General features: G+C 43.8%; 4 protein-coding genes across 9 annotated transcripts in view; 3 read left to right on the top strand and 1 right to left on the bottom strand.

The window, feature by feature from the left end:
- Positions 1 to 1,776: 1,776 nt before the first annotated feature.
- Positions 1,777 to 12,149, top strand: LOC101164824 (N-acetylglucosamine-6-sulfatase). 2 transcript variants are annotated; one of them, XM_004074462.4, is made up of 13 exons: positions 1,777 to 2,103; positions 4,257 to 4,316; positions 4,634 to 4,837; positions 6,645 to 6,710; positions 6,789 to 6,887; positions 7,779 to 7,946; positions 8,012 to 8,094; positions 8,693 to 8,811; positions 9,273 to 9,376; positions 9,447 to 9,548; positions 9,622 to 9,732; positions 11,034 to 11,144; positions 11,210 to 12,149. In XM_004074462.4, the coding sequence occupies exons 1-13, from the start codon at positions 1,939 to 1,941 to the stop codon at positions 11,357 to 11,359; spliced, it is 1,542 nt and encodes a 513-aa protein (XP_004074510.1). In that variant the 5' UTR covers positions 1,777 to 1,938; the 3' UTR covers positions 11,360 to 12,149. The 2 variants fall into 2 exon arrangements, with proteins under 2 accessions (XP_004074510.1, XP_020563071.1); XM_020707412.2 differs by lacking the exon at positions 1,777 to 2,103 and adding an exon at positions 2,754 to 2,909.
- A 552-nt stretch (positions 12,150 to 12,701) lies between these two features.
- mrps24 (mitochondrial ribosomal protein S24) lies at positions 12,702 to 15,288 on the bottom strand. The gene is made up of 4 exons (XM_004074463.4): positions 15,151 to 15,288; positions 13,771 to 13,836; positions 13,580 to 13,691; positions 12,702 to 13,201 (listed from the first exon to the last, which is right to left on the bottom strand). The coding sequence occupies exons 1-4, from the start codon at positions 15,184 to 15,186 to the stop codon at positions 12,918 to 12,920; spliced, it is 498 nt and encodes a 165-aa protein (XP_004074511.1). The 5' UTR covers positions 15,187 to 15,288; the 3' UTR covers positions 12,702 to 12,917.
- Positions 15,289 to 15,596: 308 nt separating this feature from the next.
- Positions 15,597 to 19,608, top strand: nudcd3 (NudC domain containing 3). The gene is made up of 6 exons (XM_004074464.4): positions 15,597 to 15,929; positions 16,301 to 16,584; positions 16,654 to 16,786; positions 16,852 to 16,995; positions 17,078 to 17,266; positions 19,171 to 19,608. Exons 1-6 carry the CDS (start codon positions 15,732 to 15,734, stop codon positions 19,279 to 19,281), a joined length of 1,059 nt encoding a protein of 352 aa, XP_004074512.1. The 5' UTR covers positions 15,597 to 15,731; the 3' UTR covers positions 19,282 to 19,608.
- Positions 19,609 to 21,039: 1,431 nt separating this feature from the next.
- The window catches only part of LOC101160009 (calcium/calmodulin-dependent protein kinase type II subunit beta), a 35,825-nt gene continuing 34,037 nt past the window's right edge, over positions 21,040 to 22,827 (top strand). For 2 of the 5 annotated variants that reach the window (XM_023960479.1, XM_023960481.1), the window contains exon 1: positions 21,040 to 21,243. In XM_023960479.1, coding sequence (XP_023816247.1) covers positions 21,182 to 21,243 — 62 coding nt within the window. In that variant the 5' untranslated portion in view covers positions 21,040 to 21,181. The remainder of the gene's footprint in view (positions 21,244 to 22,827) is intronic. The other 3 variants (XM_023960480.1, XM_023960482.1, XM_023960478.1) reach the window with 2 other exon arrangements.

Here is a 22,827-nt window from a genome sequence, read left to right on the forward strand (position 1 = left end):
TTCTCACTAGTGTACCATATAGTGTGTTCGCCATTTTCTAGTACTGTCTGCATCTACAATTCCCAAATCAAGTGCCCTAGAAATTTCCCAGAAGTCTCTGGGAAAAACCAGTGTGCATCAATGCTCACTAGACTGGCGAATATAGACCACAATGCATTGTGTCAGAACAGTTTTTGCCCAAAAATGTATTTAAATGTAATTTTTAAATAAACCATCAACGTTTTTATTTTCAGTGGACTCATAAATAATCGTTGCAAAACGCTCCTATTAATTAGATTTTAACTTTGTGAAATCGATGACGTCATATCAACCTTTTAAAAAGAAAAAAACAAAAAGTAGTGAGCGTGGTGTCCGAATTGTTTTTAAAAATTTAGGGCACTGGATAGAGCCACTATATCGTTTTTTAGTAGTTTGGGGTTAGGGTGGGAATTCGGACACAACTGTGGTCTCATATCAACTGTTTCAAGCATTTGATTGAGAGATTCTCCCTAGCCTGCTTTCTAGTGGTAGGGGTGTGGCCTTCCAACAAGCTCACTCTTGATCGGTGAGAATAGTTGCCATAGAAACTTTGGACCAATCACCCTTGGTGACGAGTGGCAATGCTAAATTTAAACCTCAATTGGGTCCAACCATTGGACAAACCGGCTGCCCATCAGAAACTTTCTTAAGAAAAGCAAAACTTTTTATTTTCTTATTTTTTCTAACTTTTTCTGTCCAACAAGAGCAAAACTTTCATGAAAAAAGCAATTAATCATTTTATAGTTGTTATAAATATAGGTTCTATTAAAAAAGAAAAGAGAAAGGATTTCAAACCAGAACATGCGTATAGGTTTGTTGTAGGTTTAACTTATTAATGTTATGACGTTTATTTGCTTTAAAACTTCATTTTTTTCTACTTTAAAACATCAAAAAACAATTTCTTTGAAACTAGTTTTTATATTATGTATATATATATATAAAATAATTTACTTCCTTTTTTTAAACAATTTTAACTAATTTAAGATCTTTCTCCAAACAGTTCCAGTTTTATGGGAGTTTGACCCGAACCTGGAATTTTCTTCTTCTTCATTATTTATGGAAATGGACAAAACACATGGCCTTTGTTTAGTATCTGTTTGATTTATTTTTCTGATTATTTAAATTGTCTTAAAAGCATTTCAAACAAAAACAAGAAAACTAGTAATTTATCAAAATATATCCAATTATTGTTATTCTAAATTGTTGCCTTGCCGTCTTGCCTTTTCCTTACCTTTAATTTATTTTGTTGTATTCTATTTTATTTTGTCAAATGTTTGCTCACCCTAACTTGGTTTGTATGAATTTAAAAAAGCCTGCAGTGATCTTTGGAGGAACTTACAGATGTTAGAAAGAATCTTTGCCAAAATATTGAAATATAAAGCAGTTATTGATGCTGTTGTGTAAAATAACAATTTTTAATGCAAAAAATTGTTGGTATGACTTTTTCTTTTTTTTTTTTTTTAGAAAAACAGCACTTTAGACAAAGTCTATAAAAACGGATTTAAATTAAACATTGTGCTTCCCTGTTTACTTTCTAAGCAGATTGTTTGTCTAAAAGTTATTTTCTTAAAACACGTGAGGATAAAAAGCAATAATTTCAATGTTTTCTTTGTCTGGTTGCAGGTTTAGACTAAAAATCTTTTCCTCTTGTTTTTTAAAGGTTCACTTCTGTTTTTTGGAGCAGAAATAGTTTCCTTTTTGTCGTTTGTGCTCCGGTTGGACGTCGCGGATCCGCCCCCGGTTTGATCATATGACCGCCGACTGTCTCCACTTCCTCAAACTTTGAGGCTCGTGCTGTCCCGTCGGTTCAGGCAGCGCACGCGGCTCATCCAGCTGCCCACGCGCCTCGAGGCACGAATCGAAACCGGGTTGGGTTTAAAGGGCGGCGGCAGCGGCAGCCCGGGAACCGTCAGGCTCCACATGGAGGGACCGATGAGAGGAGCTCCGGCGCGGGGGGGACTCCCCTCCGCCCTCGCGCTGCTCGCGGTGCTGCTCACCTGCTGCGTCAGGTGTGCCGGGAGCGCACGAGCGAGCAACGTCGTCCTCGTGCTCGTCGACGATCAGGATGTCCAGCTGGGGGGAATGGTGAGTGAAACAACCCGGAAAATGCGCAGACAGACGACATAATCATAGAATGACTGGTTCTGCAAAGTGTGAATAAACAGTGAATTAGTTCTCTGCAAAAATACTTTATTGGAAATTCTCTTCTCACACCTTTGGGTGGCGGTACATTTGATCATGCGTTTGGATGCGGGCTGAAAAAACAGCTGGTTCTGCTCTTTACTCCGGCTTTAGAACCTCAGGAGGAAGAACCAAACTCTTCTTCATCCCTTTCCAGCACGTGGCTCCAGCCAGCAGCTGTGGTTGCCATGGTGACAACCCTCATTATGTAGAACCGGACCTCCAGTTTGGAAATGGTTCCTGCATGTCCCAAACAATCTAAGAACGTCAGAACACCATCTGGAAGATCACAGATTACAGATTACAGCCCCGTGTAAAAGTTACTGCTTCTCTACGGCTAAGAAATCATCGACCATTTTCTGCTGTTTAGGTATTTATGAGGATTCTTTTGAGGTTTTACAGGCAGAAGTTTGTCTAACCTGGATTCCAAAGAGCAGTTTCTAAAGGAGGTCATCCATGGATCCAAGGCTAGGTCCGGATTCTCCCCAGAACCACTGAAGAACTATATCCTGACAGACTGTTTAGTGGCACCGTGCTCACTACTATTTTTGTTTTCTTGAACCGCAAATATGACGTCAAAGTGCAAATGTAGCCAATGGCTGTGTGCGAATTCCTTCACTACTGGCTATATAGTGCATTCTCCATTTCGTAGTGGTGTCCACATCTACAATTCCACAATCCAGAAGTGTCTGCGAAAAACCACTATCTTGGTGAATATAGACCACAATGCATTGTGTTTTTTTGGAAACTTTTTATTTTATTTTTTTGTTTCAACATTTTTATCATCACAACAGAATGGATTCATGAATATTAGTTGTAAGATGAACGCAGTGATTCAATGTTGATGACGTCATGTTTCTGTTTGTTGTGGTGAGTGTGGCGTCCGAACGCTTTTAAAATCCGGGGCGCTGCATCGTCCCGCACTAGATGTGTTTTTAGTAGGGGGGGAATTCGGCTAAAGCGCATGCGAGCGTTTTACAAACGTTTCTGAATTCGCCGTGTCCTGATGAAGAAAACGTTGACGATTTATTTAACAAACAAGGCGTTGGACTCTATTGTAAACCCCTGCTGATGGATGGATTTACAAGTTGTGCGACCTTCAGTAAATGTCCCTAAAAAGGGTGAAGCAGCCCCGTTTTAGTGTTCAGTTTCACAGCTGGAGTTAAACGTTTTCAGCTTCACATGAAGCCAAAATGACCAAAAGAAAAAAGCAAAAACATTTTATTCTGAAATTCAATCTCCATAAAGGTAGAGCTGCCGTAAATTGGATCGTTTTTTAGGTTAACCAACGCGTGCTGTTATTTTTTGATTTAGGCTTTTACTTTGTAAAATGAAAATTAAATGTAGTGAGCATGTGTCCGAATTACGCCAAAATCCAGGACACTGGTTCGTCCAACACTCTGTTGTCTTGTAGGAGTCACGGAGAAGAGATGAATGCATTAACCAGGGGGGGGGGGGGGGGGGGGGGGGGGCAAACTACAGCGTTAACCTAAAGTGGGTTCCTGTTCTCAGAATGTAAATTGAAGCTCTTCTTAAACCATTTTTATAAACGTGGGGATTCATTTCAGATTTAGAATGATCCAATCTGCAGATGTGATTCTGTCAGACGAGTTTACAAACGTGGGTGTCACACTTCCTCCTCTCACATGGCGCCTCACTATTAGTTTTGATTTCTTTTATTTTCTTATTTCCATGGAAGCTTTTATTTTGGCGCCTGCATTGCCTGGAAGTTTGAACAGTTACCATGACAATGTTGCAAACGTCTGCAACGTCTTTGTTGTGAAAAATGTAAGGGTTCTGCTCATTTAGACGACTTTTAGTGAAGTTTTTGATCATTCGGGGATGAAAAATAATTATTTGTGGCTTTATTTAATAAAAACACATTTATAAATGGGAAAAGTGAATCCTTATTGGTGGGTTGTGGAATCTGAAGTTCAGGTTGCATGGTTTTATCTATTATTTTTCTGTTGACGTTGTGGTTTTTGCTGTTCTCTTTATCTCTCAGGCAGGAATGTTAATTATTTGACGTTTTGATGTTTCTGGTTTCATTTCTACAGAATCCGATGAAGAAAACCAAAGCCCTGATAGGAGAAACGGGAGCAACCTTTGTAAATGCTGTAAGGATTTTTTCCTCTTTGGACTAAAAGGACTGTTAACTTTTATTTGGGGACATAGTTTGAAGTTTTAGTGCTGCCTACAGATGCTTTTACTTTCATAAAAAAACAAACACATTTTCTGCAAATAAGTCTGAGCAGGAAGTTTTTTGTGTGGTTTTATTCAGAAGTTTTTCGTTCGTAGATCAATCTTTGCTTGTTTTTTTTTTGCACTATAAAACATGGGAAGTATTTTTTTTGTAAAAGGTCGTGCATGGCGGATCACATGACCTTTGTCACATTCGTCTTTCGTCCTCTGCCCCCTCTCGTTTCCTCCCCAGTTCACCGTCACGCCGCTGTGCTGCCCCAGCAGGAGCAGCATTCTGAGCGGCCGTTACCCCCACAACCACGGGGTGCGGAACAACTCCCTGTCCGGGAACTGCTCCAGCCTTCTGTGGCAGAAGGGCCCCGAATCGGGGGCCTTCCCCGTCTACCTCAACAAGCTGGGATACCAGACGTTCTTCGCTGGGAAGTATCTGAACCAGGTGGGAGCTTTGGACTTTTCCTGCTTTCTGTTTGTGCATCACGGAGACGCCAACATGTCGAAACTCATTTCCTGAAAGACTCGGCTGCTCCTACCCAACACGAACCACCCAAAACCAGTTTAGCCTTCAATACAAGGGAAAGCTCAACCACCGGGACTTTCAGTTCCTGAAAAGGGCTGCAGCATTCATGCAGGGAATGAGAGCTGACAGGTGAAGATGAGGTAATACAGGTGATGTTAGCGCCCACCTGGAGGCTGTTTTTCTCACTTTAAGAGCTGGTTAGATGATGTTAGCATGCTAGCACTCTTATTTTTGATGGTGGGTGTGTCCAAACTCGAGGGCTGCGTCCTTCAATGGCCGCGGTCTTCCCGGTTGACGTTGGCCGGGTCCTTCGTCAAGCGGTTAGGCAGGATGTGAACGGCTGTGACTTTGGACGAGTCTGGCCTTTAGATAATTCTAGCCGTTACATCGGCGAATATCCTGTTGCCTAGCAACCGTGAGTCCCGAACAGAGAGGAGTAGTGAACCGGGCATGGAGCTCAAAGTTTTCCTGCCTTATCTGATCCCACCTTTCATCTTGGAGGTGTCATTATAAATGGGTGTAAGTATCTCCAACTCGGGTTCCCGCTTCACGGTCCGCCATTGTCGTCTGAAAATCTCCGGGTTCGGCTGCAATGCATCTTGGGATACGGACAGCATTGAAGGATACACCAGACCAATCCTTGAAATCTGGAAATATAAGGCCGCATTCGTTTGCCGTATTTGAAGGAGTGGTTGAATTTGGACGGCACTTGTCGCAGCGCTACGACACACGCTACACAAATTTTTTTTTAATGTATTTATTAATTTTTTTTAAACAGCAAATATGACATTTTCCAAAGTAAAAGCCTAAAAAATATGAACATTTTCGTAGACTCCATGAATCCATTGTGTTCAAATGATGGAATCTTGGATGATTTATAAAAAAAACAACAATTTTTTTTAAATGACTAACTGTTCAAACACAGTGCATTGTGGTCTATATGTTTGCCAATCTAGCGAACATGTGCACATTGCTTTTTTTATAGCAGAGACAACTGGGAAATTTCCAGGGGACTGGACTTTTGGAATTATAAATGCGGATATCCCAAAAAAATGGCCCATATAGTGCAGTAAACAGCAGGGAGTGAGGGAGTTCTGACATCGTTTTGCAGCTGCTGGAAAAAGCCAGAACTGAAGGCCATTTGTGTGGCCTTTCAACAAGATCAGTCCTGATTGGCAGAGAGGTTGCCGTAGAAACATTGACTCAGACCAACTCTGAACAATTTCCAGCTTACTGATGACTGGCTCCAACATGGCGACATCTGTATCGCGGATACCAGTTGATTTTATGTGGATGATGCTCAGTTGCTTCAGTTCTCAGATGCAGCCAGTTGTTGGGACCAGTGTAGGTTACCATAGCAACGAACAGAGTTTTCGGTTGTGGACCACTAGTCGAGTTTAGCTAGCTAACATTTACTCAGTATCATTGCTAATGTGGATTAGAAGCATTGGAACAATCGCTGAAGAGAAGTTTCTCCATTTAGTTTTGATGGAATAGATTAGAAAACAACGAATGGTAAAAACTCACGACTATAAATAATAAAAGTGCATTGCCCAGGACATTACAATGACCTTGCTGCCAAATAAAAGCGCATTTGTGGTTTTTGTTCTGGCCGTGGTTGAATTGGTGGACTGCGTTCTGGTCGCATGGCGTTTCCTCCTCACCAGCGCTGACGGCATTCTTCCAGAGCTGTTTGGACGTGACCCAAGTGTTTTTGGTTCCACAGTACGGGGGAAAGGATGCAGGAGGCGTCGCCCACATTCCACCCGGCTGGGATCAGTGGAACGCGTTGGTGAGCCCCGCGTCACGAATGCAAACGGACATTTTCCCGCATCTTTGTCCTCCTGACCCTCTGCTGTGTGGCGTACAGGTCGGGAACTCTCAATACTACAACTACACCCTGTCTGTCAACGGGAAAGAGGAGAAGCACGGGGACAACTACGAGAAAGACTACCTGACTGACCTCATTGTGAGTCACTCTGCAGGATTGCATGCAGTCAAAAGTCACAAGGGGCAGTTGTGTAACATTTATAGGAAGAGGGAACTCTGTTCTCCTCTAAGCAGCAGCTGAGGGAGGTTCCTGACTGTCAGCAGGATGGATGATTGAACCATAAACCTGTGAAACGGCGTTTTAAAGTTTTTCCATCATGTGATGACTGCTGAAGCATTCCTTCCTCATCCCAGGAGTCTGTCAGTCAAACCAGCCGAACCAGCTTTCCTCTTAATCAGCTTTAAATGAGTTTACGAAACCTGAACTGCTGTGTCGCAGCAGAAGAAACTCACTGATTTTCTTGGAACCAGAACAGCTTCATCTCTGCAAACACCAGTAGACCCACTCTCATGTTCTTATGATGGACATTTATAAAGAAAATTGCACTTCTGAGTATTTCTGTATTCAGATTGTTGTGAATCAGGAGCAGACAAAAGAAATGCCGTTTAAGAAAGATTGTGATAAACTACGCCGAAAAGCTCCTTGCTCCGCCCCCTTTCTGGTCATCCACCTGCAGACCAACAGATCCATGAAGGTCTCTGTTTTCCTGGTCTGAGCTGGAATCTGGATCAGAACTGGACGGATGGATGGCTTTGATGTTGCTGCCATTTTGTTGCACCGTAAGCTAACGTTAGTGTAAATAGGTGGATGACTGGAAGTAGGGGCGGGGTTGATCTGCACCAGTGGTCCCGCCCACAACTCAGAGGTGAATATCTAACGACCTCCTGCCTCTCTTCAGAAACTATAGTTTTCTAGGACGTCATCATCATTAAAGACCACTGAGAACGCTTTGAAAACAGATCAAAGCGCTGTCTTGAAGGAACTTGTTCTCGAACAGTGAGTTAACCTTCAGCTTTCCTGTGGATGCAGCTGAACCGCTCCCTTCACTTCCTGGACGACCGGAGTCCTCAGCATCCGTTCTTCATCATGTTGTCTCCTCCCGCTCCTCACTCTCCCTGGACGGCGGCGCCTCAGTACGGCAAAGAGTTCAGCAACGTCAAAGCGCCTCGAGACGGCAGCTTCGACAAACCCGGGAAGGTACGTCTGTCAAACGGCCGCCGTCCCTCAGCTTCAGGTGATTCTGACGGATCTGCCTGTTTCAGGACAAACACTGGCTGCTGCGCCAGCCGCCCAACCCCATGAGCAACAGCTCGCTCGTGTACCTGGACGACGCGTACAGGAGAAGGTAAAAACAGCTGCACAAGCACATCCTGTCAGGGATTCGATCAGATTGGAGATAATTATTCAATCTTTTTAGAAGAAAAGTTGGGTAAAAAAACAACAAAGTTTGATGCGGATAAACCCTGAAAGTTTTCAGGGTTCTTGTGCTTTCTGAAGCTTTAGAATCGGTGATGCAAAAGTTTTGGAATTCCCTTTAGACAGCTTTTGGTTGGGATGGGGGACATATTGGTGTCAGTATCGGTATTGGTCGTATACATGTTCCTAATAGATTGGGAAGCTTATGTTTCCAGTCATAGTCAGGTAAATGTTAGTTTTGATAGATATACATGTTGTTTCTAATAATAATAATAATAGTGCCGCCCCGTAACAATGGGGCTCAGGCGGTAGAGCAGGTCGTCCAACAACCGAAGGGATGGCGGATCAATCCCCGCTCTCCTGTCGGCTGGCGGTTATCTGTATCGGCGGGAAAATTATTATATATATTATATATAATTCTATTATATCGCCCCATCGCTAAACAACATCATCTCCAAAAGTCTCCTTTCTCGGGACTTTGAGTTTCTTATGTAATAGAAGCTGTAATGGAAGCTTCCTGCCTGCAGGTGGCAGACGCTGCTGTCCGTGGACGACATGGTGGAGAAGCTGGTGAAGAAGCTGGAGAGCGTCAAAGAGCTGAACGACACTTACATCTTCTACACCTCGGACAACGGCTACCACACAGGTCCAACCCACGTCAGGAGTTTTTCTTCATCAGTTTGACCAAATAAACACAACCTGAAGCCCTTCAGCATGAAACTTTTGGTTCAAATAAAACTAGAACTTCTGCCCTTGTTCTTACAATTTTGAGAAAATTTGGATGAAAATGTATGAACCCTGGAGAGCCTTGCAGTAATTTTGTTCTGGGCATTTAAAGTTTATTTAGACTATGTGATTTTCCTAATAATCTAAATGTAGACCAAGATTCTAAGACACTCGAGCTTCTTCACAAACAAGCTGACACAGTTCTCCAAGAAAAATCGAAAGTCTGACATTATGCAGATGATGATGTCCAATGTTCTGTCGGAGCTGAAATGATGCGTTTAGTTTTCCAGTTTAGTCATCTGAAGGTTTGTTCTTCTTTATGTTTGCTGGATGTAGAAAAGCCTAAAGTCAAACTCCCCATCCGTCATCCTCTGATTCCAGGTCAGTTCTCGCTGCCCATCGATAAAAGACAGCTGTACGATTTCGACATCAGGGTCCCGCTCCTGGTCCGCGGTCCGGGCATCAAACCAAACCAGACCCTGCAGGTCGGAAGGCGTTGCGTCATGTTTTTAGGTTCTTTTTCGTTGAAGCTTCACGTTTTTCTGTTTTTCTCAGGCTCCGGTTCTGCACATCGACCTGGGCCCCACCATTCTGGACATAGCGGGGGTGAACCTGTCCACCGTGAACATGGACGGACAGTCCTTCCTGTCCCAGATGGTCAGCTGCTTCCTCACACGCAGATTCATCTTCTCCTCTGGAATGCCTTTCCTAACCTGACGTGTTTGTTCAGGCGCCGTCTCTGCGCAACGGAACGGCGCGTCCGTTCTTCCTCGTGGAATACACCGGAGAATGCCAACCGACACCGGATCCTTACTGTCCCAAAATGGGGCCTGGAGTTTCTGTAAGAAGTCCAACAGCTCACATTAGACAAAAACTGTTAAGGCAATGGACCGAAAAAGAAAAAAAAAAAAAAAAAAAGGGTTACCCGGCTGCAGCTTTGACGGTTTATGGGGTTTCTTAAAGGTTGTTGTTTCTAGGGAAACGTTTAGGAGCAGACCAGGTCCAAAACTCTAACCTGTCACTCTGTTGACTCGGTTCAGATGAAGTGAGAAGCGTTGCTCCTCCTGCAGCCTGGAGCGGATCAAATCACGCCGCTCCAAACAGGTTTCCTCCTCACAGAGCGGCGGCCGTTTGACTGGCGAATTAGCATCGCTAATGCTAACACCGCTGGTGCCAAGTTTACCAAGAACAGACTCGCAGACGGTCTGAACGGAACAGGAAGTGAAGTTCTTCTTTGACGCGTTCACCGAACACAGACCTGCCAAGACCTGCAGACCAGAATTCTCTGACGAGTCACTTTACTGTCATCTGGTCTCAGTGATGAAAGAAAATCTGATTAATAGAGATGATTGAATCACAGCAGAGTCCAAAGTCTGGATCCACTTTGACTGTTGATGTCTAGAAAAATTTAGACAATTTCCGTCATCTGTTGGCTTTTTTATCTATTTCAGTACTTTTATTTTTTTTTTAAATGAACACTTCCAAAAATAATTTTACTTACAGGAAGTTTCAAAAGAGAACTTTGACAAAAGAAGTACTTTAAACTGAACAATAGCTGGTTATTCTAGAGGTCGGTAACGCTCACAGTAAAAGAAAAACTAACGTTTTGTTTACCACAAAGACGGCCTTAAACTTAAACATCAGATATTTTTTAAGATCAGTCTGTCATCAAATCCCATTTATGTATACAGAGCCGTAACACGACTGCAGTCAAACATTAAAAACATTTAAAACAAAAATAGTACAAAAGAAAATATTGATAAAGCAAAATGAAATCAGCGAGCAGCGTCTTATCACCCGCAGGAGCTACCTGCCCTCACCTTTGCCCCCCATGCTTGACCTGACTTCATTGACCGAGCGACTGCTTCAGGCTCCTCCCCCTTTGCTGGTCAGACCTGCACAGGACAAATTCACACTTTTTTCAAAATGTCGGCTTTCTGTTGGTCTGATCTCCATAGCAACCAGTTAATGTTTTGGTCGCCTTGGGGGAGGAGTTGGGAGGCGATGGATGTTGGTGGGCCTCAGGTTTTTTTTTTTTTCTTTCAAATGATGGATCATAAGAGATGCGTTTGGAAACCAAATGGTTTCTTTTGTTTTCATCCCTGAACTTTCTGAAGATGACGAAATGACGGTTCTGTGCAGGAATGTTTCCCGGACTGCGTCTGCGAAGACGCCTGCAACAACACGTACGCCTGCGTCCGGACGCTGGACGGCAAGCAGAACATGCAGTACTGCGAGTTCGCAGACAGCGAGGTACCGCCGCGCTCCGGCAGCTTGTCTGTGCCGAGGTTCCGTCATGCATCTGTGGTTCTCCTCAGTCCTTCGTAGAGTTCTACAACCTGACGTCGGACCCGCACCAGCTGGAGAACATCGTGAAGAAGGTGGACCCGGCAGTCCTGCAGACCATGAACCAGCGGCTCATCAAGCTTCAGTCCTGCGTGGGCGACAGCTGCCGCGACGTGAAGTGACCCGGCGGAGAGGCGGAGTCTACAGATGTTCTGACGGGTTCAGAAGGGAAAGAGTGAACGCTTCAGAGAGCAGTTAGCTTAGCATCCATCCTGGGAACGGCGTCCAGATCGCCTATCTTCGCTCCAAAGTTTAGAACCGGATTGGAGTTGATGTTTGTCTTCTTTTTGCTCCCTTTGTGTCCAAAGTCTGTCTTAGCTTCAGATTGAATCCTCCTTTCAGTTTGTTTTTTTTCTTGGTATGATTTTTTTTTTTTTTTTGTCAAATCAGTTGTCATATTTTATACACAAAAGTGCAAATATGTACATTTTCAGATCTTATTTTTATCCAAAGCTGAAGCTGCTGTCCTAATGTGATCATTTTTTAAATTGATTTCTTTTCTTTTGTCCTGAATTTTTCGCTTGTTTAGATCTATTTAGATCTGAGAACTTCTTGATTCTGGAGCCGGTTGTCTATCAGCAGCTTTTCACCTCAATGTTATTAGAAACATATGGGAAATGAAAAATGATCTTTGAAAAAGGGTTCATTGAGGAAGTTGTTATTTTAAAAAGCTGTGAGTGTTTTTGTGATGCACTTTCAAAGACTCTGCTCCTGGTTTGTACTTTGATTATAAAAGTTGTACATGAAGCTTTTCCTGGCAGATCATCCAGAAGATGTGAGGACCGTGAACTGATCACTTTAATCCAGTGTGCCTCGGATTTGCACAGACACGTGTGCATGTGCCTTAAATGTGAATAAATTTGCACTTTTATGCAAACGAAATGCAAATAAAAGTGTGTATTAAAGCGTGAATCTGTGGAAAGTTTGGGACGGCTCCTCCTGTGGTCGCAGCTGGTACTGCAGGAAAGAGTTAGGAATATTTTTTAATTTTATTTTGGTCCATAAAAAGTAACAGTGCTGTCAAAGCTGATGCATAAAGGCAAGTTTTTGTTTTAATAGGTCTATTAGACAAACTGAATAAAAACGCATTTTAAAGGGCAGAATCAAACCAAATGTTAGTTCTGTACCGAACAGCTTTATTTAGTCAAATCTGTGAACTCGCCCAGAGTTTGAGTCTCAGTTTCATCTCAGTTGGGTTTCATAGATTACAACCCCCTCTGACTCACATTTTCCCTTTTCTGACTTTAGGAAACTAATCAAAGTATTTGGGTTGGAGACACGGCTCTGACTCCTTGTGTTGACCCCTTTTGAACCTTTAAGTTTGAGATGACTGTGACAGCTCAAACTGTGTTTGATACCTGCGACAGCTCTGGATCTTTGTATTTAAGGGAACTGCGACAGCTCAGACTATTGACATCTACGACAGCTCCGATTCTTTAAATTTGAGATAACTGACAGCTCAGATTGTGTTTGACACCTGCAACAACTGAATCTTTATTTAAAAACAAACAATAACGAACAGGAACTGAGGCTTTTTTCATCAAACCCCATCAAATTTAGTTAGAACATTTTGTGGTACGTTCCAGCCCATCTTCCGTACTTTTTACATAACGGTTACTTCACAGAAGCTCGGCAGGAACGGTAGTACTGCTACGTACACACCAGTACCCCGCAGTCCCATCAGAGGTACTTGTACACCGCCTTCTCCTGCAGGGTCTGCAGCTCCAACTTGACGGGACATTTGTAAAAGTGCGACAGCAGCGACTCGGAGTAGCCGATCAGGAAGTAGAACTTCTGCGGCGGCATCTTCTGCAGCATGAGCGCGCAGACCACCAGCAGGTTGCCGCGCCTTTTGATGACGACCTCGTTGGCCAGGCAGCCGTGGAAGGTCCCGAACATGAACCTGCGGAGGAAGACGTCCTCCACGGTGCGGTCGGCCGCCCCCTCCTCTCCTTTCAGGTTACCTGGGAAGCAGCAAGGAGGGAAAAGTCGCTGAGCTTTTCATGCTGAGCTGCAGTAAGTACCGGAACCTCACAGTTCTATTGGGGGCGTATTATCCAGAATTTCATGTCTGAACATTTGCACAGGCAGCTTTCATATTGATGTTTTGTGTTTTTGTTATTGAATATATATAAAAGGATTGTTTTTTCATTTTTTCTTTCCTTTTGGTTGTAAATTTCAATCTTTAGTATCTGTAATAAAACACTTTCAAAGGATTTACTGTCCGATGAAACCAAGACAGAAATGCTACTTTTGGACTTCTTTTGGACTGTTGGTAATACTTTGATGACTCCCGTCATTTGACAAACGCCGCTTTGCTCAGAAAGGACGGATGAGCTCACTGCTGTGCTGCGACAGCCATCCTTTGCGGTGGCCGATCTGATGCGGCGGATGCGCCTGCTCGTAGGTCAGCGGCTTGTCTCCTTTCCCCACCCGGATCCGAGCGGCTCGATTCTGCGCAGAGAAACGTGCGGAAAGAGTTTTAGAGGTGAGCATCAGCCAGGTGAAGACTTGATGAGGGGAGGGGGCGGACCTTGCAGCAGGCGGCGGTCACATGGAGGCCTCTGCTTAAAGGCGAGCCGGACCGAGCGACGGCGGTCTGGAAAAGACGAGAAGAAGAGCCCAGGAAATGGGTTTGTATGAAACATTTCACTCCAATAATTCTGTCTGGCAGCAGTCCAGACCCAAGAAAGTGAATTGAGGGCAAAGTGAAAGTTTTGAAATCATTATGGGATGGCCACAGGAACTATGACCTTTGTGGCAAAGTGGGATTTTTCTTTAACCTTTTCCCACCGAATGGGAAAAGAAAACGACTGTTCGAGTGATCTTCACAACATTTCACACACCAGTAAGTCTAAAAACACAACCGATGTTTGGTTAACCTTTGACCCCGTGAAGAGGCCGCCAACAAATTGAAACTCCTCCGAGGGATTTCGATCCAAGCATCATTGGGAAGCGACTTGGAAGGAAAATGATGGAAGTAAAGTGTGTAGGTTTTGGACTGCGTTATTGTGGCGAGCGTCCTCAGGTGACCAAAAAACAAAAAGGTTGCCATGGAAATAAAACCATCAGAAAGCTGTCATTTTGGAAAATGCTAACCATTTGACTTTCCTTTGGTTTTATTTCTGATTTGAAAGGTGAACTATTAGAGCTCGCAGAGAAATGGAATAATGGTCTTTAGTTTGGGAGTTGAAGAACCAATGATGACTTTTCACTCTCAGATACAAACATATGAATGAAAGTTCATATGAAAGTCTGGACGAACAGATCTGGACCTAATCTGAGCCATCAGTGCAGAAGTTTTTGCCTCCGTTCCATCTAAAACTACCTGTTGTCGAGTCTTTAAGACAGAAATAAACTTCAGCTTGTTGTTCAAGAAAGAAGGAGAAACACGTCTGATTTTTAAATCAACCCATCAGCTTTCAGAGTTGATTTAAAACTAGTTCCTTCGTTTATAAATGTCTAAATGGATCCAAAATACTTTTTTGAACCTCTTAGAGCCCTCAGATCCTCACATGCAGGTCTGCTCTACTTCCAAATGTTGAGAAACACTGAGAGGTTATTAACTGAAACGAGATCTTTAGATAGATTTAGTGTCATTTGAATGCAGCGCCCTCTGTCGGTGGATCCTGAAACCAATGGGTTTTCTTCAAATGCTGAAAACCTTTCCGGATTAAATCGTGGCTTTAGCTCACTTGGATTACAGACACGCATTGATTTATGGGGGGAAAAAGTCTTTAAAGAAGTTAATCGTCTCTTCGTTCTCGGCAGGCCAACATTTCTCACAGAAAAGCTTCTCGTTCGTAACCAGAATATCATCGTTTCTGAGACGTCATCATTATTTTTAAGAAAAGACGTTTTCGATAAAATAAAATGTCTTAGATGTTAATAAATGTTCATTTTGTTGTCTCACCAGCAGCCTCCCGCCGCAGCTGAAGGACGCGGCCATGTTTTCTTGTACCGTCTGAAGCGGAACTACTATTGTCCTTAATCTATGTTGTTTTATAACAACGTTTTTATTTAAAAAGAACAACAAAAACGCATGCTTTATATTAAAAACAACTTCCAAACTAAAAGTGTCGATCAAAACAGCCCTTTTTATGTTTTTATGACCGTTTGTTTTTATGTTGTTTCTTAGGGAGCGTTTATGTAGCTGGAACGGAAATAAATCATTTTTTACAGTATTTTGTTGTTGTTGTTTTGCGCTTGATTTCAATGAATAAATAAAATTAAATTGGTGCATATTTAAGTGGGCTCTCTAATTTGTAAATTAGCTTGCTTCAAGATGATTTCGACGAAAAGCAAGCTAAAAAAACAAACAAAACGACTGGTGTGCTCTTATTTTGACATGGTGGTACCGGAAACTGCGTCATTGTTCTGGAAAAAGACAACCGTAATCAGAGAGACAAAACAAACCGGCCTCATTTATACACTGTCGTTCGTGGTTTTGGTCACTCGGGTCATTTCGGAAAAGGGCTCGCGCTCGCAGCCGCGATGGCGTCGCCGCTGGAGATGACGGAAATGTACGACAACGCTCTGCTGGGGATCCTGCAACACGTCGGAAACATTCAGGACTTCCTGAGGGTCTACTTTGGGTTTTTGTACAGAAAGACGGACTTTTATCGACTGCTGTCCGGTCCCGACGACAGGATGGGCTTCCCTCCTGGAGTCGCAGAGAAGATGGTGCTGAAGGTGAAGTTTTGTAAAGGCGCTCGCGGCGTGGCGCGTGCCTTCCTTCCGAGCGTTTGCCGCGAACGAACCAAAGTTTCAGATCTTGTTTAGATTCGTGTTCTGGTTTGGGTTCTTGTAGAGATGCGCCACAGATAATAATATCTACACTCTAAAAACACATCCCCAGCGTGTTTCAGGACCGTTTAAAAAATGTTTAGGGGCCCTGGGCAAACCTGACTGCAGGGGCCCCGTCATCTCTCCTGCCGCTCAAAACCCCAGACGCCTCTTTCTACTGAGCTGGTTTCAGTGGAACCAGTGCCTCTGGTTCTCCAAACTCCTTCTGAGCTCCAACTGGTTTCTGGATCCCACGGCAGACTTTCTTTTGTCCGCAGACGTTTAGGCTGTTCGAGCAGATGGCGGATCAGGACCGGCAGAGGGCGCTGAGCCAGCTGCAGAACGCGGAGGAGAGCCGCGGCGTTCCTCCTGCAGTCCAGGAGCTGCAGGTCTCCTCTGAGCCCCCAAAGGCAGAGGAGAGGAGCAGCGTGGAGGCGCCACAACCGGAGAGCGCCGCCAGCGAGGCTCCAGACGCTGCGGCTGCTGCCGGTGAGGCTGCGGCCCCCAGCGGCAGAGGAGCTCCGTCGTCTCAAGGAGATGAAGCGGCGGCGGCGGGAGAAGGGTGAGCATCCGGCGCAGAGGAGGAGGAGCTTCCTGGACGGGCCCGCCTCCTGACGGGTTTGTTTTTCAGGAACCAGGACATGTTTCAGGCCAACCCCGACAGCTACAACGGAGCACAGAGGGAGAACTACAGCTGGTCTCAGGACTACACGGACGTGGAGGTCCGGGTCTTCGTGCCGAAGACGGTGGTGAGAGGCCGACAGGTGAGTCCGAGCCGCTGCGCCGCCAGGAGGTCGGCAATCCGGCGCTGACGGGGGCGTGTCTGCAGGTCAGCGTCAGTCTGCAGCCCAGCGGCATCAGAGTGTCCACGAAGGACGGCGGCGAGGAGAGAACTCTGATGGAGGGGGAATTCACGCACAAGATCAACACGGAGAACTCCCTGTGGAGCCTGGAGCCCGGGAAGTGTGTCGTGGTGAGAACCGGGACAGAACCGGGCCCTGTTCACCAGGAAAGAGCGCTCTCTCCGGGCTCATGTGGGTGTTTGTGACTCGCAGCTGTCGCTCAGCAAGACCTCCGAGACCTGGTGGAACGCGGTGCTGAAGGGGGAGGAGGAGATCGACATCAACCGGATCAACCGCGAGCGCTCCATGGCGACGGTGGACGAGGAGGAACACGCCGTCCTGGACAGGCTGACGTTCGACTACCACCAGAAGCTGCAGGGCAAACCGCAGAGCCACGAAATGGTGAGGAAGCAGCTGGGCGCGAGGGGCGGGACTTTAGATCAACGCTTTCATCGGAACAGCCAATCGGTGCTGAGCCCAACAGAAGAACTCACGGAATAGAAACGCGAGGATCGTTTAAAAAAAGGCTCATGGGCACTAAGGTAGAAAGATGCTAAACTAGCTAAATATAAGAGCGTAGGAACAAAATTAAAAACGTTATTTCCAAAGTTACGTAGTAAATAAGACGCATTAAACAACCGGTGCATCATGTGAGACGAAAGACATTCTGGACCTTAGTTGTATTACACAACGCGTGTTATTGCTGTTTAAGCCACTTTAGCCGCATAAGCCACGTTTGCCATGTTAGCCACATTAGCAGCGTAAGCCAGCTTAGTCATGTCAGCCGCATTGGCAACGTATGCCGCGTTAGCTACGTAAGCTATGTTTGCCATGTTAGCCGCATTAGCCACATTATCTGAGTTAGCCACATCAGCCGTGTTAACCACATTAACCACGTTAGCCCCATTGGCCGCGTTACCTGCGTTAGCCACATTAGCCGCGTTAGTCATGTTAGCCACGTAAGCATAGTTAAAAACTGCCAACCATGTTTGGGACACGTAAAACTGTTACTGGTAAAATAAAACGTCACCCTGACTACGCTAAATCCCAACTTTTGTAATAACACAGACATGCTATAGTAACGTATTTACCATAAACCCAACCGTTTTTTCAACTTGTTACAAAAATTGACATTCTGACAGAGCGCCATGTTCCTCAGGAAATCAACAACAATCAACATCAGTAAACAAAAGCAGAATTAATGCATAAGCGACACACACGGCTCGACAACTGTTGTAATGCCGGTAGAGGTGTTCTGCTGCAAGTCGCCTGTCAATCAACAGACCACACCCCCATTAGCACACGATTATGACTTGTAATCGTGTTCCCTCGTTTATCGTAAACGTTCTAAAACTACGGGACGGATGTTTTAAAACTCACTTTCTAGACTTTTCTCAGACAAACATTTTCACACTTTTCTCTCCTTCAAACTGACAAAATTCAAACATTCGTAGAAAAAGAAGTTTAGTTTTATAGAAAGAAAACAAAGATCTGATCAGGATTGAAGATTTCTGTAAATGTGGAAAAGTGAACGCATTCTGTAACACAATGGAGGTTAAGGATTTTAAGATTTTGTTGTTTTATTTCTTGGAAACTTTGAAAAGTTTTTATGTGAAAATGTGTCAAAACTGACTCGTGTTCAAAACGTCCCCTAGTGGTCACTCTGTGAAATCCACAGACACCAATCAAAGAGTAAAAGCTGCTTCTTTGTGCATTTCTGAAAATTGAGGGGAAAAACAGAAATAATTTGAATTTCAGAAGTTATTTAAAGAAAGTTGTTTTGTGTTTTTCAGCACACAACAAAACTGTAATTCACTTGTTTTCCACACGGGGGCAGCGCTGAGCTGAAGTCTCCTTCAGAGCAAAAATGATCAAGTTTAAACATCCAGACATTTAATCTGCTGATCCAGGGATTAAAACATCTGAAACGGATCTTAAGAAAAGACTTGAGGAGGAATGAAACACAAAAAAGATTTGATCTATTATTAAGTTGAAATTATATTTATTATGATTAATTGTATTTATAATTATTTTAGCAGGAAATGTAGCAGCTAGACATGAACCTTTAGAAAAGGCTCCGTGTTCTTTGGGTCCGGAGGGGTTTTCGGTCCATCCATCTGATTTTAAGCAATTTTTAGTGATAAAACAAAAATGTTCCATTCAAACAAAAGGCAGGATCCAAGAGGGGTGATGTTCTGCTGCAGCTCCTTCAGGACACCGCTGCCAGAGTTTGGACCGGATCCAGAACCGGTCCCACCCTTCCGTCTGCAGACGTGTTGGTTTCATTCCTCCTCGTTTGTCCACAGAAAGTCCACGACATGCTGAAGAAGGGCTGGGATGCGGAGGGCTCACCTTTCAGAGGCCAGCAGTTCGACCCGTCCATGTTCGACATCCCGCCCAGCGCCGTGCAGTTCTGAGACGCCCGCCGGGACTGTCCAGGACAAAACGGGTTCCATCCACGGACCCGACCGGCTGTGACGAGGAGGTGCAGCTTAACGCCTATGGATGGAGGAGGACTCAGCGGTTCTTCATCGTTTGCTTTATATTTAAGACGTTTTCAGTGCCTGTGTGTTTGTTACGGTTCTGGTCCAGTTTTCACCCAAACCGGTTCTGGTCCTGCGTTTCTGAGACGATTGGGTGAAATTCAACATGAGGAAAGGATCAAACGAGGTTCCTTCGTCCAAAAGATGAGACGCTCTGTTGAAGAGAAGTGACAAATAAAGTTTCTTAATTCAAAACTGAAACACTTGTCATATTTTATCAGTGAGGCTGTTAGCTTTACAGATGTCCAAACGGGTCGGAACCACTGACTGTATCTGAGAACTGGACTGAGTGAGTGCGCCCATCTTCCATACTTTAAAATAAAGAAAGTAAAAACTGAGCTGTTTGAAACGTCTCCGTTTACGGCAGAGGATTGGTGCCAAAAAGAAAAGTAACATTAGGAGATTTAAATTTGTACATTTACAATTTCAAATCTCCTAAATGTACGACTTTTCAAGATTAAAGTGGAAGTGAAGGCAGCAGCAGACCGACTAAACGCAGCTGAACAGGTGAGCTGAATGGTTATTGATAACGTTCCAAATGTTTGGAATCATTAGTTTGATTTACGGTTTATTCATGTTTTATTTATTGATGGTTGGTTTGCAGGATCTCTGCAGCCGTTGATGAAGACGTCCCTGCAGATGTCCACCTCCATCTTTTCTTGCAAAAGAAAATAAATTACAATGAAATATTTTCCCAAGTTGTGTTTGCAGGATCTTCTTTATTCTGCTGTGTTTCTATAAGTAAAATGGTTTGCAGTTAATATTTTGGCATTTCGTTTTCATCTCGTCGGGTCACGTGGTTTGGCAGCTAATGAGAAAAACAATCTCTGGACTTTTAATGCACGTAAAATATTCACCGTCTATGATTGCAGCATAAATTTGTTGGTTTGTCGGCGCATCAAACCAATTGGAGGTAAACTTTGAACCCGTTTTGAAGGCTTTTGTAAAGACTATTTTCATTTAAGATTTGTTGTTGAAGTTGTTGTACGTTTCCAGACTCAGCCCTAAAATCAGGTTCAATTCTGGGCTCCTGTAATGGTTTGATGCTACAGCAACATAAAGGCATTTTTAGTAGAATCTACTAAAGTAAAATAATGTCATTTAGTCTTTTTTTTTAACCAAAAACAGAAAATCTTAAAGTTTCCTGACTCAAAGCTGCTATGATACTTCAAGTCCAGTGAACTTTTGACATTTTTCTGTATTTATTTGTGTTTTCTGTGTGGAAATTGTTATTTCCAAGTAAATTAAACATTTTTCCATCCCTTTACATGTAAGTGATGTAAAATGTCACCATTGAATTTTTATAAATAATTATTTTTTATGACAATTTGATGCTTTAAACCCATTTAAATAATTATAATGTACTTTTATTACAGGTTTGCTCTAAAACAGGCCCAATCATTAAAAATATAATTTTTGTTTTTTTATAGAAATGTCTAAAATAAATCATTTTTTCTGTAAATGTGTTTCTCTGCTGTGAAATTGATAATAAAATAAAGAAATAAATACAAATGAGTGAAAAGTCAAATGAATGTTTTTGCCCTTTTAAACTTTTTTCCCTCCGGAATGTTTCGTCGCTTTTTTCTCTCCTCCTCAGCATCACGTCATCGCTGCGCTCGCGCTATTTAATGAGCGCGTGCGCCTCCCGAGCCGGGACCTGAGCCGCGGCTGCGTCGGAGCCACTCCGGAGGTGTGAAGAAGTGGGCGGAGACTACAGCCCGAGGTCCGCAGCAGCACAGGCACGCGCGCACAGCCGCCCGAGCAGCGTCGCACCATGGCCAGCACCACCTGCACCCGCTTCACGGACGAGTACCAGCTGTACGAGGAGCTCGGCAAGTAAGTCAGGCTCCTGCAGGAACTGCGCTCCTGACTGCATTCTGTGGGGGTTTACGCGGGGAGGAGGAGGAGCGGAGGGACTGTTTGGGGGTTCATCTGGAGGGAGCTGCTCTGAGTGAGGAGGTGTCCCGTGATTGAAGTGGGATAGAGTTGGTTCATGTTGCCCTCCTCCTCCTCAGAGGATGCAGACAAACGGAGCAGGCTGAGGAGGTGAGGTTGGAAGTGTCTCTGCCATGCAGGTTGTGCGTGGGAAGAGAGGATCCCTGCAATGTCTGCCTCACAGGAACATTCATTCCACAGCTTTGCAGGAGCAGCGGCGTAGATCCTCTCAATCCAGTTTGGTTCCTCTGTGACATCAAAAATGCAAAGTGAGAAGTTGAAGACAAAAGATCCGCCTGAGAGGCTGCAGCCGGTCTCTAATTCCGACGCAGAGACACCAAAATCCCGACTAATGTGGCGTCAGGAGAGAAATCTCTGCTCCCGGAGCGGAGAAGGTCTCCTGCCGAAGACCCACTGGATGTCTGGCATTTCAGAGAACATCAGCAGCTCACTTTGGAATCAAATGTCCAGTTTTTCCTTAAGTTAGATGAAAAAAATTCACACTTGTAAGAAATGGATTTGCTTAAGCTGACTCTAAAAGTCGTTTCTTAGTGTTCCCCTTCAAAGACGGAACATAAAAAGGCTCAAACGGAACCGTATAGACGTATTTGTGAAGCTCTGTGGTTCCAACACACCGGGAAGGTTTGGATTTTCCTTTTCTGCTTTCTTTATCAGACTCAAGCAACTAATTAGGACTTTACCAGGGGTGCTCAAAACATTTTAAGAGCCTGGGGCTAAACCAACGTTGGGCCTCTCAAACCACCTTTTAAGTCACACATGCCAGATTTACCAAAGTTTTTTAATTCCAAACCTAATAAAAAATTAAAATTCTTCTATTATAACTTTTTGTTTTCAAGCATTTAAAGATAAACAGACAAAAAAACAAACAGTTGGCATTAAAAAAAATTGGAAAGTGTTAAAGAAAAAACATAATTTGTTGGGTTAATTTGTTATGTTTGTTTGTTTATCTTCAGTTTAGTTTTAGATATTTCTTTTTTATTCCTAAAACAAATTTTAAAGACAATAACTCCTCCAGAACCCAATAACCTAACTTTACCCAGCATGCTTCACTCGTACCTGAGAAATTCTTGAGAATTTCTTGAAATTTCTTGAAATTCTTGTGAATTTAGTTTTGGTCCAGTAATCTCAGTTCAAGGAGAGGTTCTACGTTTCTGAAGAAGACGTTTTCTTCATCTTGAAGCTTAATCTGGGCGCAGACGTTTTCGATTTGAGGTCAAAGTCAAAGAAGCTAATGTGAATCGGTGAACGCATCGTCACGGACTGATCTGCTCTCCAAGTGTAACGTTTATCGTTTCCGGACTGAAACAAATGTGATTCCTCATTGGTTGTAAGGGTTCACATGAGTGCTCTGTGATTCTTAAAGTATTAATAAAGGAAACAGGCAGCTAACTAATTAGGCATTAGCAAGCTAATGTTAGCATGTTAGCACGCTGCCTCTGCGACAGCTAAAGATAAGCACATCAT

The sequence above is a fragment of the Oryzias latipes genome, chromosome 12 (assembly GCF_002234675.1).
Source record: "Oryzias latipes chromosome 12, ASM223467v1".
NCBI classification, from domain to species: domain Eukaryota; kingdom Metazoa; phylum Chordata; class Actinopteri; order Beloniformes; family Adrianichthyidae; genus Oryzias; species Oryzias latipes.